Below are 13,154 nucleotides of genomic sequence, written 5' to 3'. Positions count from 1 at the left end.
TGTATTCTTGTTGTCATTTTTCATCAGCCCATTTCTGATTCTTTCACCATTACTCTACTCTCCAACTCTTCACAAAATACCAACAATAGAGAGATTTCACTGAACTTCTGACTTCCTGATCTTCCTTTAAGGGGTTGGCTGGCACTTGGGTCCAACTGCTTCTCCAGTTGGGTGACCAGCTTAGACTTCATGTAGTACAATGTATGTATTCTGTCTCCTTGCTGGGCAGAACATGATTAATCTTCCATGATGAGCTGCCCTCAGTTTAGAGAAAGCTACTATTTTGCAGAGCTTCTTGACTTGGTTGTGGCAACCTCTTTTATATCTCTGAACTAGTCAAGAGTTAAGTAAGTTGGAGGACTACTTCTTCTTGCTAATCTGTGCTCTTCCATGCTAATCTGTGCTCTTCCATGCAAAGTAAATCTTCAATATCCCTGCTTGTACTACTTACCTTTGTCTGCCAAATTTTGAAATAGCTGTTACCCTTCTTAAGCACTGCCTCTATTCACATTCTAGTCTGAATGCTTAGATCTCTCAGTACCGGCATCCTCCTTTGTCAAACTCATTGTTTTATCATCACTTCCTCCTTCTCTTGTTTCGTCATGCCCAATAGCATTTTGCAGCTCCAGAGAACAATTTTTAAACCATTATCTGTAGTTTCTCTGGTTTCCTATAGGGCTGATAGCACAGAATCACAAAATGGTGTTTGGGGTAAGTCTGTTCTGCCTCACAAAGCACTCCTGGTCAGTCAGAGGGTGTGGCTACATGAGAAAGTTGCAGCTCTTTAATTTAAATCAGTTTTAAAACACAATGTATTTAAACCAGTGAGGCTGAGATTTTCAGAGAAGCCTGAGGGAGTTAGGCCCACAATTCTGACTGAAATATACTGGAATTAGGGGCTCAATTCTTTTGGGATACTTAGAAAATCCCTCCTTAATTAACAAGAATTTGGGCTGGCCTTGGAATTCCTCGATCACACCTACTTGAGAAGCTCATATGTGGGTAGAAATGAGGCTCTCAGCGCATCAAGAAAAATCTAGCATCTTCATTCATCGACTGCATAAATGGAGATAAAGGAAGGCATTCAGGCTGATGCTTGAGTCCTTTGAAAGCTGTAACAATTGATGCAGCTGTTTGTCATAAGAATTCAGAGCAGTTCTTTTTAGCTATGGTATGTCTACATTAGAAATGTTACAGCAGCGCAGCTGTCATCTAGATGCTTACTACTTCCGCCACTGTAGTAAATCCACTTCTGAGAGGCAGTAGCTAGATTGATGGAAGAATTCTTCCATCAACTTAGTGGCATCTACACTGGGGCTTAGGTCGGCTTAGCTACATCACACAGGACATGACATTTTTCACAGCCCTGGCGATGTAATTCAGTCCAAATGCCCATTTTCTGATTCACTTCCCATTTTACATAGCCCTGAATCCTCTAATTCCACGCTGTCCCTTACAAAGGAAAAATCAATGGCAACAATTGGGGATTGCGACATGACAAAAGTTAAGCTTCAGGAAGGGATGGGAGGGGGCAGTTTGGATAAATCAATATTCACTAACATTAGTTTCTTCAGTCCTCCTATCCAACAGATTGATTTGTAAACAACAACTTGAACCTAAAAATCAAACCCCTTGTGTGTAGTCTACATAACAAAAACTATAAGCTGGTAGAGTAATTTGCCTCCTGAAGGTTCTCACAGTGCTTGATGACCTATATGCTTACCCAATCTGTGATATGGGATTGCAGGACATTAAGCAGGGAGACAGCTATCTTACACTGATCTGAGGATGTTGGCCAAAGACCTTGAAACAAATTCCAATTTGGATATCATGTACCATGGAAATTTTAGTGGCTACCTGGAACAAAAAAAAATAAATAAAATAAAAAAAAAACAACAAACTTCCATTTTTAGTGTCTCTGCCAAAAGAGCCACCCAGAATTCTAAGTTATCTACTGTGGAAGAATGAAGGGTTGAGTTATCCCGGCCAGGATTTGAACTGGTGGTTCTAGAGCATCTTGGTATTTCTGAACAAGTTGCTTGCAAAACACCCGCAGCCAACTTAGCTGGCTACTCAAAATTAATTAATGTTTTTAATCAAAGTTGCTATCTAGCCATTTCTCCCAGTGATGCAAATAGTGTACATGTCAAACTTAAGACTTCAGTTTAGTGTTAAGAAGGCTTACTACACAGAGCATGGTAATCAAGTGCTGCATTCACTTAACACTCAACCAACGGTACATGCAAAGAGACTGATTAGAGTAGAATGAAAGATTCCCATTGTCAATACCTTTTTCTCGCTCCATATTTTGGATTAGAGACTTCTGTTTAGCTTCTATAAAGACTTCCATAAAGTCACAGGGTAAACTTAAGACCTGGAGAGGCCTGATGGTTCTCTTACATCAACTTCTCAGTCTATTTAAAATGGTCCTTTTTGTATGAAGAAATCAAGCAACATAACTTGGCAAGTGAGGATGACAATGAGAGTCTCCCCTTCGGGAGAATGTTGTTCAAACACTTAGAATGCCACGCACTAAATCAATTACCTATTCATTTCAAGATCATTCAGGCGAGCAGAAAGATCCTCGAGGCGGTTGATTTGTTTGTGGCACTGGCTACAGTAAAACTCAAATGCCTCATCAGTGATAATGCTGTGCAGTTTCACAACGAGCGGGTTGACGCTAGAGAAATCACAAGTGTCATTTTAACAGGACAGAACAGACCAATCTGATTTCATCTGTGGCTTCCACAAGTTAAGTGGATATTTGGAAGGGTGGGATCTGGTGGTAAATCACAAGTTTTTCATGCAAGAATTGCAATAAGAAATTTCGGGGCAACTGTTACTATAAAAATATTAAATCCAAACATCAATGAGTAAGAAGTGCAACTGAGCTGGTAATTAAGCCGTTTTGTTGGACACATTGGGTCTAATCATCCTTATTGTAAGCAATCACCTCTTTCCGTTTTGTTCGATGCGGATTATGCCCACTTACCACAGGTATGGATTTGGACAATTGACTTTTTCTGGTCTCCCAATGTACCTGTCAGGCTGCCATGATGTGCCACTGCTTTCTTAAACTCAGTGGGATGTTAGGATCTATGTGGACCATTCAGCAAAAACTCTTTTTGGTTTGCCTGGTCGGAAACAGAGCTCTTACTGACATATTGCTGTGACATGATTTAGTTTGAAAGCCAAATATCTTCAGTCAGACACATCATTTTCCACTGGGAATGTTCTAAAGACAGATTGGAAATCTGCCGTATGATGAAAACAGGGCAGCACATTAATAGGTAGGATTTTCATTTCAGAAGGCACAGCTTTTAAAGAAACATTAACAAAAGAATAAAAGGTCATGGGGCCAGCTTCAGATGTTACCTTTCTCTTTAAAGTGATGTGCAAGTGTTCACAGGATCAGCTTAGTTTTGCTGTTAAAAAGAGAACCTAATATATGAAGCCCAAAGTTTGTGAAGTGCTTCATTAGCTGCTACAGACTAAGGCTTTGGCTTTCAGTAACTTATGTAGAACACAAGGTACTAACAAATTCAGTAACATTTGGTAAATGAAACAGCTGATCATTTTTGATTACTGACTAAATTACCAGTGTTGTTGTAGCCTTAACGGACCACTTCACCTTGAATGGTCCCTTGAAATGTGTGTTAACTACTTATGCTAAATAATCTGTTCAAACCTTATATATAGCTGTGACATTGAGTTTCCAAGACCTGAAGAAGAGCTCTGTGCAGGCTCAAAAGCTAGTCTCTTTCACCAACAGAAGCTGGTCCAATAAAAGATACAACTGCACCCACCTTGTGTCTCTAAATTACCAGTGGTTTCACAAAAAGATTTTTAATAGCAAAGAGTATGTAATAATTCTGGAATACCATACATCCTCTCCAAATGGCAAATACTTCTGGAAGCCACAAACTTTAATCAACGGAAGGTTAAGAGCGAAAAAGCACGACATAGAAGTTTAATAAAAAAAACCCAGAGAGGTAGAGGTGTGAGCAGACAGAAACAAGATTAAAACTGAAAGACACCTGAAAGGACTAGTCAACCCTGTGGCACAGATTGATACTGCTTGTCAAGCAAATGGCCTGCATTCAGAGAGGTGCTGAGTACCGTTGCAGTCAATGACAGCAGTTACTATGGCTCAGCAGCTCCGTAACTCCCCACATTGACTTCAAGGGGAGTTTCAGAAACCCAGTGTGTCTCAGGATCAGGCTGTAAAGCTCCAAATTTAAATTCTGTGCAGTATTCACGAGCCTCCCTACAACATATCCTTATAGACCACACAACTCCTTCTAATATTTCATCTCAGAATGGTTGAAACCCATTTTAATTTGGGTAATGACATTTTGAAGACTTCTTTCCTCCCTCTAGGGTTGACTCCGTTCAGTGAAGATCATTACTTCACAGCGGAAGCTACTATAGTTGCTAGTGCTTTACAAACTGTGAGGTGCTGGGCAGCTGTGAAAGAGTGACTGGAAAAAGAGAAACATCCATTTCAACCACAAAGCATGAGAAGGGATTCTCATTTGAGATGTCTTAAAAAACCAAAAACAGATAATCTAAAAATAATTTGCCTCTGAAATTTGATGTCAAGCTGAAGATCCAAAGGAGTATTTTTATTAGTACATAGCCCGTCACAGACACAGAAGGAAGAAGCAATTCACCCTTTGGGTGGCTCACTACATCTAATAAGCTGCTGGTTCTACAAAGAGCTGGACGCGATACTCGGTGGGGACCCCACCTCCACTGCGAAGGCCCCTGTGGATACTTTGTTGGCTCACGTGCCAATCGAGAGTGGACCAAGCCAGGAGGAGGCAATTTTGGATGAAGAGGGGGCGGGGGAACCAGAGGCAGAGGATGTCTCGGAGGTCAGAGATGCAGGCAGTCAGGAGCTCTTTTCTACCCCGGAGGAGCCTAGCCAGTCACAGTAGTCGGAGCTTGGCGAAGCGCAAACAGGAGAGGAGGCCCTTGGTAAGTGGATCTGATTTGGGGAATTGCTGAAGAGAGTTGTTGGGGGCAGGAGGGTTGCAGAAAGCAGGCTCGTCTCCCACCTGATGCCTAGGCTGAGTGGTGGAACAGGCTGTTGATACACTCCCTCACTTCATGAGAATCTCCCTAGATCTCCAGGAAACTCATGGAGATACTGGGCAATCCGCTCCCGCAGGTTCCTTGGCAGAGCTGCTTTGTTTCTTGCCCCATTAACGGTAACTTTCCCACACCACTGTGCTGTCACAGGGTAGCCACACAGGGGCCAGGGAGGAAGCTGCAGGCTTGGAGAAGACCCTCCCTTGAGTCCCTGATCACCCTCAGCAGCGAGATATCTTCCATAATGATCACCTCCTGTGGAAAGTGTGGGGACAGGAATGATCATCAGGCCCACCCTACAGTGCTGGCTCTCCCCAAGTGCCCAAGAGCAGGTGCCCAGTGTACAGCACTTCGAAAGCCCCTCTAATGGGTACACAGAGTAGCGGTGAAGGCTATCAATCAGAGTAATCCACATCCTTCTCCGCCAGAAGGACGATGCTGTGATGCAGGACATTATAGGGAAGGGAACAAAGCTGGGCAGATCACTAGGGCTATGAGGGCTCATATGGAAAGGAGATCGCATTTGGACACTGCATGGAAAGTCATAAAAATGCTATGTCAGGATCATGAATCTTAAATTTAAAAAAATTGTCTCCCAAATAGCTTGGGATTGTAGCTTCTGGATTCTAGGGTTAGCAAAGATCATCTTTGTTGTCTGAGATTGCTAAAATCACCGGTGAAACAAAGAAGTGGTGTCCCTTCTACTGCAATTAAACATATGTGAATTTCACAAGAGCTTTTCCTTTTCACAGACCAATGGAGTCCTGAATTGCCTACCGAGTTTTAATCAGGCTTTGTGAATCTTGTGAAACAGACATCTGGCAAGTCAGATAGTTATGAAGGGCTTTTACAGTTACTTAAATTAAAAAAAAAAAAAGAAAGCACAAATGTGTTTCCTTGGTGAAGCCACTCTAGGTGCCATTATCCTAGACAGAAACTATCATGTTATTTTTCCCAGCAATTTCAGGGTTATCATATTGGCAATGGTATTTTATACTCTCACTCCATAAAATTATTGTTTCTGCTAGACAAAATACTGGCTTCTCAACAGTTAAAAGCACACTAAAGATTTTTTCTAGTTATTTATTTCTACAGGAAACCTCTATTCAGATGCAGCAGTGGGTCAGCATCAAAGAACTCTTCCTGATTTTTACTCTTTCTAGCTGGATTGTTTATTCACAAAACACAACAAGTGACTTGTTCATGAAACACACTGGCCCCATGGCCAGCAACTTTCTGGTTCCAAGCCCCCAGCTGTATCCACTGCACTACATTGCCTCATCTGCCATTGATGCTGGCTTCAACAGAGAAAGCTGCATCAGCTAGTGCAAACTAACCAACTTACCACATGCAAGTCATAAAAGGAAGATTTTTGAATCAAGAGGCACCAACGAAGGCAGGGTGCCAGTTTTCTCTTACAAAAGGTTTTGGTATTAATCACACTTCTCACAGGAAAAGAAACATGACTTTTTCCCTGATGCACGTGAAACTGAGCTCCCCTTTACTCCCCATCCCCCATACTCCCCCAACAAGTGCTACTGGAGCTGTGAGCATCTTTGATCAGGGGCGATGAAGGGTTGCTCTGAAAATCAACTTGGCAAGAGATTTTTAACTTCAGAAGTGACTCATCAATTGTATTCAACTTGACAGGATTCCCTCTGTGAACCAGTTTGAAGTATAAAACAAAAGGAAATCCCACATGTGAAAAGCCTGGTTAAAAATGCCGTGCAAAGGAAGTAGGTACAATACTGCCAGTCCTAGGTGCGATATTACCTGGGAGAAAGGAAAGAGGAGCTGCTAAAGCTGGTTTCCCCGTTACACAGGCTGTCTGAGAACAAATCTGCTTCCTTCCCTTCTCCGTAATCCTCAAAGTGCTCCTCCCCACTAATTACGGTAACGATGGAGTGATTGTTGAGGTCTGAGCTCAAGGGTCGGTCATGTGGGTGGGATCTATCAGAGCAAAGAGTAAAAGAAAGGTGTTAAAATGTTGCCAAGGTAGTTGCCGTTCCAAAGGTGCATATTACACCAACCATTCCAATTGTGCTTATTACACACCAATTCAGGATAAAGGACTAATTCTTTTGGAAAGTGGAAGGCTAAAGCATAATTTGTACAGTACTTGGACCCTGGAAGGTGCAATACAAGTGCTCTGTGAAAGTCTGTACCAACAGTCCATCATGTGCCCATAAAGGTGGGCACCAAAGTAAATGTAACAAACCTGTCTCAGATGCACCATGAAACTTGGCATAGTTAAGACTGGTGAGACGACGTATAATTTGGTCAGTAAAACCAAGTGTGAAGTTGTCACGGAGTCACTGGGCCAGTGCTCTGGAACTACTCCATCAAAGCCAGTCAGGACTCTGGTGTAGCATGCCTCCTCTCTCTGAGAAAGGTCAGGCTTGACAAAGCCCTGGCTGGGATGATTTAGTTGGGGATTGGTCCTGCTTTGAGCAGGGGGTTGGACTAGATGACCTCCTGAGGTCCCTTCCCACCCTGATATTCTATGATTCTATATTGTCACAAGGGCAAGAAGCATACACAGCTTTGACCTTCCTGGGTCTGACCTTGGAGCATTCAGCATCCCCTTCCTCCCAATGTGCTTCCCACAGCAAGTCAGCCCGGACGGGGCTCCTGGAGAAGCCAGAGGGCCCTGCACCCCAACTCCTGCAGTCAGCAGTGACTCTAAGCCAGCATGTAGAACAGAAGGGTTTATTAGGTGACAGGAATACAGCATAGCACAGAGCTTGCTATCACAGAAATCAGTGACTTTCAGCCAAGTCCCTCTTGGGGAGTCTTGGACCAGACGGCCTGGACTCCCCCTCTTCCAGTCCCCCAAGTACACTGCCCAGCTTCCAGCAATCATCCCCCGACATACCCGTTACTCCTCTTCTTTGTCCTGCTTTCCGGGCAAAAGGTGCCACCTGGTTGCACCCCCTTCTGGGTCTCAGGTTACGAAGGGAACCGCCATAGCATATGTGCAGACCGCTGGGCAGCCTCACCGGCCGCGAGGGCCTCAGCAAAAATCACACACCCAATTCCCACCACCAAAATATTGGTGCAGTACACAGGGAAAAGGAGGTTCACACAGAATTAGGATAGGACAGTGACACTCACATGCAACATAAGATTAATAAAACCCCACTTCATCACAGAAGTATACTCAGTTAGCTGGGCAGAGAAAACAAAGCTAAATGATTCCTGAGTTAACACCATGCAGTTAAGTTATACAGTCAGCCTACATCTACACATTAGCCTGTTATTTCACTTAGTGCTGTGTAATCCTATTAAGAGCCCAGTACTGGCGCTTAACCAGTCAGTGGCACAGATCCTAGTTGGTTGCACAAGGCAGCTATTCAAAACATCAAAGTTTCCTTTAAGTCAGCCACTAACCTAAATAGCCCTTCTCTGGTTTCCACTGCAAAATGTTTTAAGCAGTCAGGTGGATAAAAACGGGGAGGCACTGCTGCTTTTTTACATAGTTTTGACATCAGATTCACAAGTGACGTCTGTATTAGCATATTAAGCCCTTATCTAAATATGAATGAGATTCATCACTGGTATCCCACTATTTCATTTGATGAAGAGAGGATACACAAGCTATCATCAGTCATTAAAAACGTCCTGCTTTACATAACACTTTTCATCTTCAACCCATTGTACAAATATCAACTCATTACACCATTGATTACATATTAATTTATGGAAAATCTTGTGGAATTGGAATGCAGAGTTTTTATGCAACTCTAGAGAAAATAAGGGATTGTAGGAGTCAACCACTGGAGAAAGTCAAAGATACCCAAACTTTGGTTCCAGGCAGCCACTGCTATTCAGACTAACTGAAAAAAGAAAAAATGTGCCCAGGCACCACCATCCTTTCATGATTCCGAAGATAATCAGAGAACCTGTCATTCAAAAAAATTCTGCTATTTATGAGGATGTGGCTTATTGCATTATCCACTCACTAAAGAAAAAAAGTTTATCATCCCAACGTTAATTCTAATGAAAAAAGTTATAAATAAGCCATTTAAAGATAAAAATATACAGCATTTAAGAGACTTCAGCCTTACTCTACTAATAAAAGTTTTACATCCATGCAGAAGTGACTCTGACAGCCGATAAATTCAGCTTCAACTTGTTGGGAATCTGCACACCTTCCTACACACTTAGGAAATGCAGTTAAATCTCTAACTAGGTCCATCAAAAATTACGCTTTCAAGCCTCAAAGTTTTTAGGAATGTCTTTCATCCACAAGGTAAATGCATAAACAGAGGCTGCTGGGTTGATGCTCAGGGCCCTGCCTTTACAAATGAGTGGAGGGCACTCTACTCATCAAGAAAGCAACACAGGCCAGAACAAAGCAGAGGAAAGATTATTTACAAAACAAAAAAATATATAAAATGAGCCAGAGCAGACATCTCTGCTGATCTCAGTGCGGCAGATCCCTTTAAAGAACAGAGTGGGCCCTATGCAAGAGCAGTGTTATTAAACACATTTTTATGCTGTTTCATGCATACCTACTGTAGGTGTCAAGGGCTTCAAAATCCTACAGTAATCTTTCTGATCAACAGCTGAAATATTTACTTATGTTCATACAGTCTAAGGTACACAGACTTTAATATCATTGACTGAAAGGTCACCTTTAAAACTACACTCAGCTTGAACAGCTACATTGGCAGGGTTTTACTGTGCGATGGATCCATGGAAGCACAATGGAGGTGCAAGAGACAGTTCTACAGGGGCCCTGCCTCAACGCCTTTAAATCCCACAACCTGCAGTCAGGTTTCTTGGGTAAATGTTCTCCCTCACACAATTTCAATTTCTTAAGCTTCCTTCCACATTTTAACCCAAAATTTAACATTTATTTAAAGCCTTATTATAAACTATCTGAACCACAGAGGGTTTTACAGGACGCTGCCCAATTGAACAAGTAGGAAGGTGGGGTGTGGACAAAGCACTGTAAACACCTCCCCCTCCCTAATCTAATTGTGATGGTCCCGATTTAATTTTTAAAAAAAGCCCCAAGCAAAGGCTTTTGAACCTACAGGCAGGTGAGTCCAAGACATGTAGCCATTTTTCCAGAGGGTCGAGGGGAACGTATGCAGGCCGGCATGTTTTGCTGACCCTCCTTGGTACAATCAGCACTGTTTGGTGGCCTAGCAGCTTGGAAGCTGATTATATACTGAGAGTTAATAATCACTGAGCCGAATGCTCTTCAGGCAAAAAAAAGCGCAGCCAGCTAATCTCCTTTCCTTTATAGCCCACAGGGCCTCTCATGGTAAGCACCCTTTCCTCCCCAGTTCAGAGCACCAGCTCCCGACCCTTTCCCCACCGTGCAAAGAAGCACTTTGAAAAGTCATCCCCTTTTAACTTTTGGAAAAAGTGAAGCAACAGGCTTAACAAACAAAGAAATGCCAACCAGAATGGAGACCTCTGGACTCAGCTGATCTGCTTCTCAATCTTACAGTGAGCACATTAATTAGCAGACTTTAAACTAGAAAGGTTAAACAAACCTTTATTTTGATAAAGACTCAAGAGGTCATTATGTTTCCATTGGTGAGGTCATTACTAAGAGTAGAATTTGACAAAAAGAAAAGGAGTACTTGTGGCACCTTAGAGACTAACAAATTTATTAGAGCATAAGCTTTCGTGAGCTACAGCTCACTTCATCGGATGCATCCGATGAAGTGAGCTGTAGCTCACGAAAGCTTATGCTCTAATAAATTTGTTAGTCTCTAAGGTGCCACAAGTACTCCTTTTCTTTTTGCAAATACAGACTAACACGGCTGCTACTCTGAAACCTAGAATTTGACAGCTTCCCATTCTTCCCCACCTCTCTCCATCATCCTCTCATTTCTCTCCCTCCCTACCTTCACAGTACCCTTTGGGGAGGGCTCAAGGCAAGCACAGCAGTTCCTCCAAAGGAATGTCAGAGCTGCTCCAGAGACCACATGAAAGAATGTCTTTTAGTCATACCCAGCAACTAGATTTTTCAGACAAAAGTCATTAAGCTGGAGTTACAGTTACTCATGTGTATTTACAAGGGAAGGCGTGGGTGGGAATACTATTCCTATTTTAAGGAGCCAAATAACCAAAAATATCATTTAAAGTGGTATATTAAACTTTAAGCTTTGCTCCTCATAGCCCTTGTGAGAGCGCTCAGGCTCTGAACAGCTAAGCAACTCGACAAGGGACAGAGTTTCTAAAGAGCTTTCAGATGTGCACAGGAGGTGGCACTTTCCGTGTCTAGGCTCCAAAAGATTACCACGCTAAATAAGGTCATTAAAAATAGGCTGTATACTAATTTTTTCAGGCTATTTAATTCTTGCATAAAGTCACAAACGCTAACAAGCCATTGTTAGAACTAGAAAGACCCAAAACTCATTATGTTCTTGCCAGAAATTCAATTCATGGGGGAGTTTACCATCAGTGGAGTTGTGCTTGCTTTACGCCATCAGTGAATTTTGCCCTGTTGCTGTCATCCTCCTCCTCCTCCCTCCCTCTTACATACTTGTCAGAAGTGAGCAGCACTGACCCATTCTCTGGTTCCTCTATAGGATCGGTGAACTCTGAGTGCACCGTGGAATCAATAGCACTGTCCGTTTCTACTTCATCATGCATCTCCGGATGTACCAGCGTGCCGGTGTCCTCGTCTGTGAAGGTTTCACACTCGCTGTAAGTGCTCTCTGAGCCCATGTAGGCGCTGTCAGTCACCTCATTTGCCTGTTATAAAATACAACAGAAAAACTATTAGCTACTCTTACCTGATTTTGCTCTACAACAGGAACATCAAACGTGCACACACTAATTAAACATACATAAAATGCAGGAAATAATTTAAGGATTAAAAAAAAAATCAGATCTCAGTTCCATGAACTGTAAAATCATGACCACACGTGAAGTTATGTATGCCCAACGCACACCAACCACTTGTAAATTGACAGACAAATCAGAAGAGACCAAATGATTTCACAGACCCCAGAATTTTGGGCTTTTAGGTACAACAGTTTCCTGCAGTAAATTATTGCTTTTAGATTGCACGTGTTTTGATACAGAGATCGTGTCAGTGTTTAGAAAATATCAAGTACATTTTGGGCACTTCTGCAACCTAAATAAATAAAAGTGTAATACATAAGAGAGGGGTAGAGGTTGTGTTAGAAGAACATAGGGATCAATATCAGCATACTGCCTTAGAAGGAGGTTTGCAATCTGACCAACAATGGTTCGGATCATTTTATTCCTTTTATCCAATTAATTTTAAAAAGTTTGGCAGTTTAGCTAGTTGGGGTTCTATGATGATCACCATGAAGACTGTAATTATGTGGGCTTTATTGCTGCAAAGTACTGTTTTCTGCTGTTGCAAGAAATCCTCCATCCCTCAAAAATATAAAAATAAATGTGTTTAAAATCTTTAAGATGACATTCAATTTGCAAAGGTTGAATCTTCAATCTATAATCTTAAAGAGACTTGAACAGAGTTGGTGGCATGATCTGGTTGTCAGGGCCCCACATTTGGAGTCAGAAAACCTAGGTATTTGGCTTCCCAACTGGCCTGGCTCGTGACCCTTAGGCAAACCTTCTGCCCTTTGGCTGTTTTGTCTGTTTAGATTGTAAGTTCCCTGGGGCAGGAACGGTCTCTCAATATTTAAGTGTACAGTGCCTAGCCCAAGGGTGGGCAAACATTTTGGCCTGAGGGCCACATCTGGGTATGGAAATTGTATGGCGGGCTATGAATGCTCACAAAATTGGGAGTAGGGGTGCGGGAGGGAGTAAAGACTCTGGCTGTGGGTGCAGGCTCTGGGGTGGCACCAGAAATGAGGAGTTCAGGATGCGGGAGGGGGCTCCAGGATGGGACAGGATGTTAAAGGTGTGGGTGGGGGTGAGGGCTCCCACTGGAGGTGTGGGCTCTGGGGTGGGGCTGGGGATGAGGGGTTTGGGGTGCAGGAGGGTGCTCTGGGCTGGAAATGAGGAGTTCAGAGGATGGAAGGGGGAATCAGGGCAGGGGCACGGGAAGAAGGGGGAGGGCTCAGGGGTGCAGGCTCCAGGCAGTGCTTTCCTCAGGC

At 42.8% G+C, this 13,154-nt stretch overlaps 1 protein-coding gene across 1 annotated transcript in view; it reads right to left on the bottom strand.

Moving 5' to 3' along the window:
- Positions 1 to 13,154, bottom strand: part of RAB11FIP3 (RAB11 family interacting protein 3) — a 177,127-nt gene that overhangs the window by 31,358 nt on the left and 132,615 nt on the right. The window contains 3 exon segments of the mRNA XM_038419921.2: positions 2,546 to 2,680; positions 6,868 to 7,044; positions 11,627 to 11,814. Of these exon segments, the coding sequence (XP_038275849.1) occupies positions 2,546 to 2,680; positions 6,868 to 7,044; positions 11,627 to 11,814 (500 nt within the window).

This window comes from Dermochelys coriacea, chromosome 10 (genome assembly GCF_009764565.3).
Source record: "Dermochelys coriacea isolate rDerCor1 chromosome 10, rDerCor1.pri.v4, whole genome shotgun sequence".
NCBI lineage: Eukaryota > Metazoa > Chordata > Testudines > Dermochelyidae > Dermochelys > Dermochelys coriacea.
This window is presented reverse-complemented; position numbering and strand designations above follow the sequence as displayed.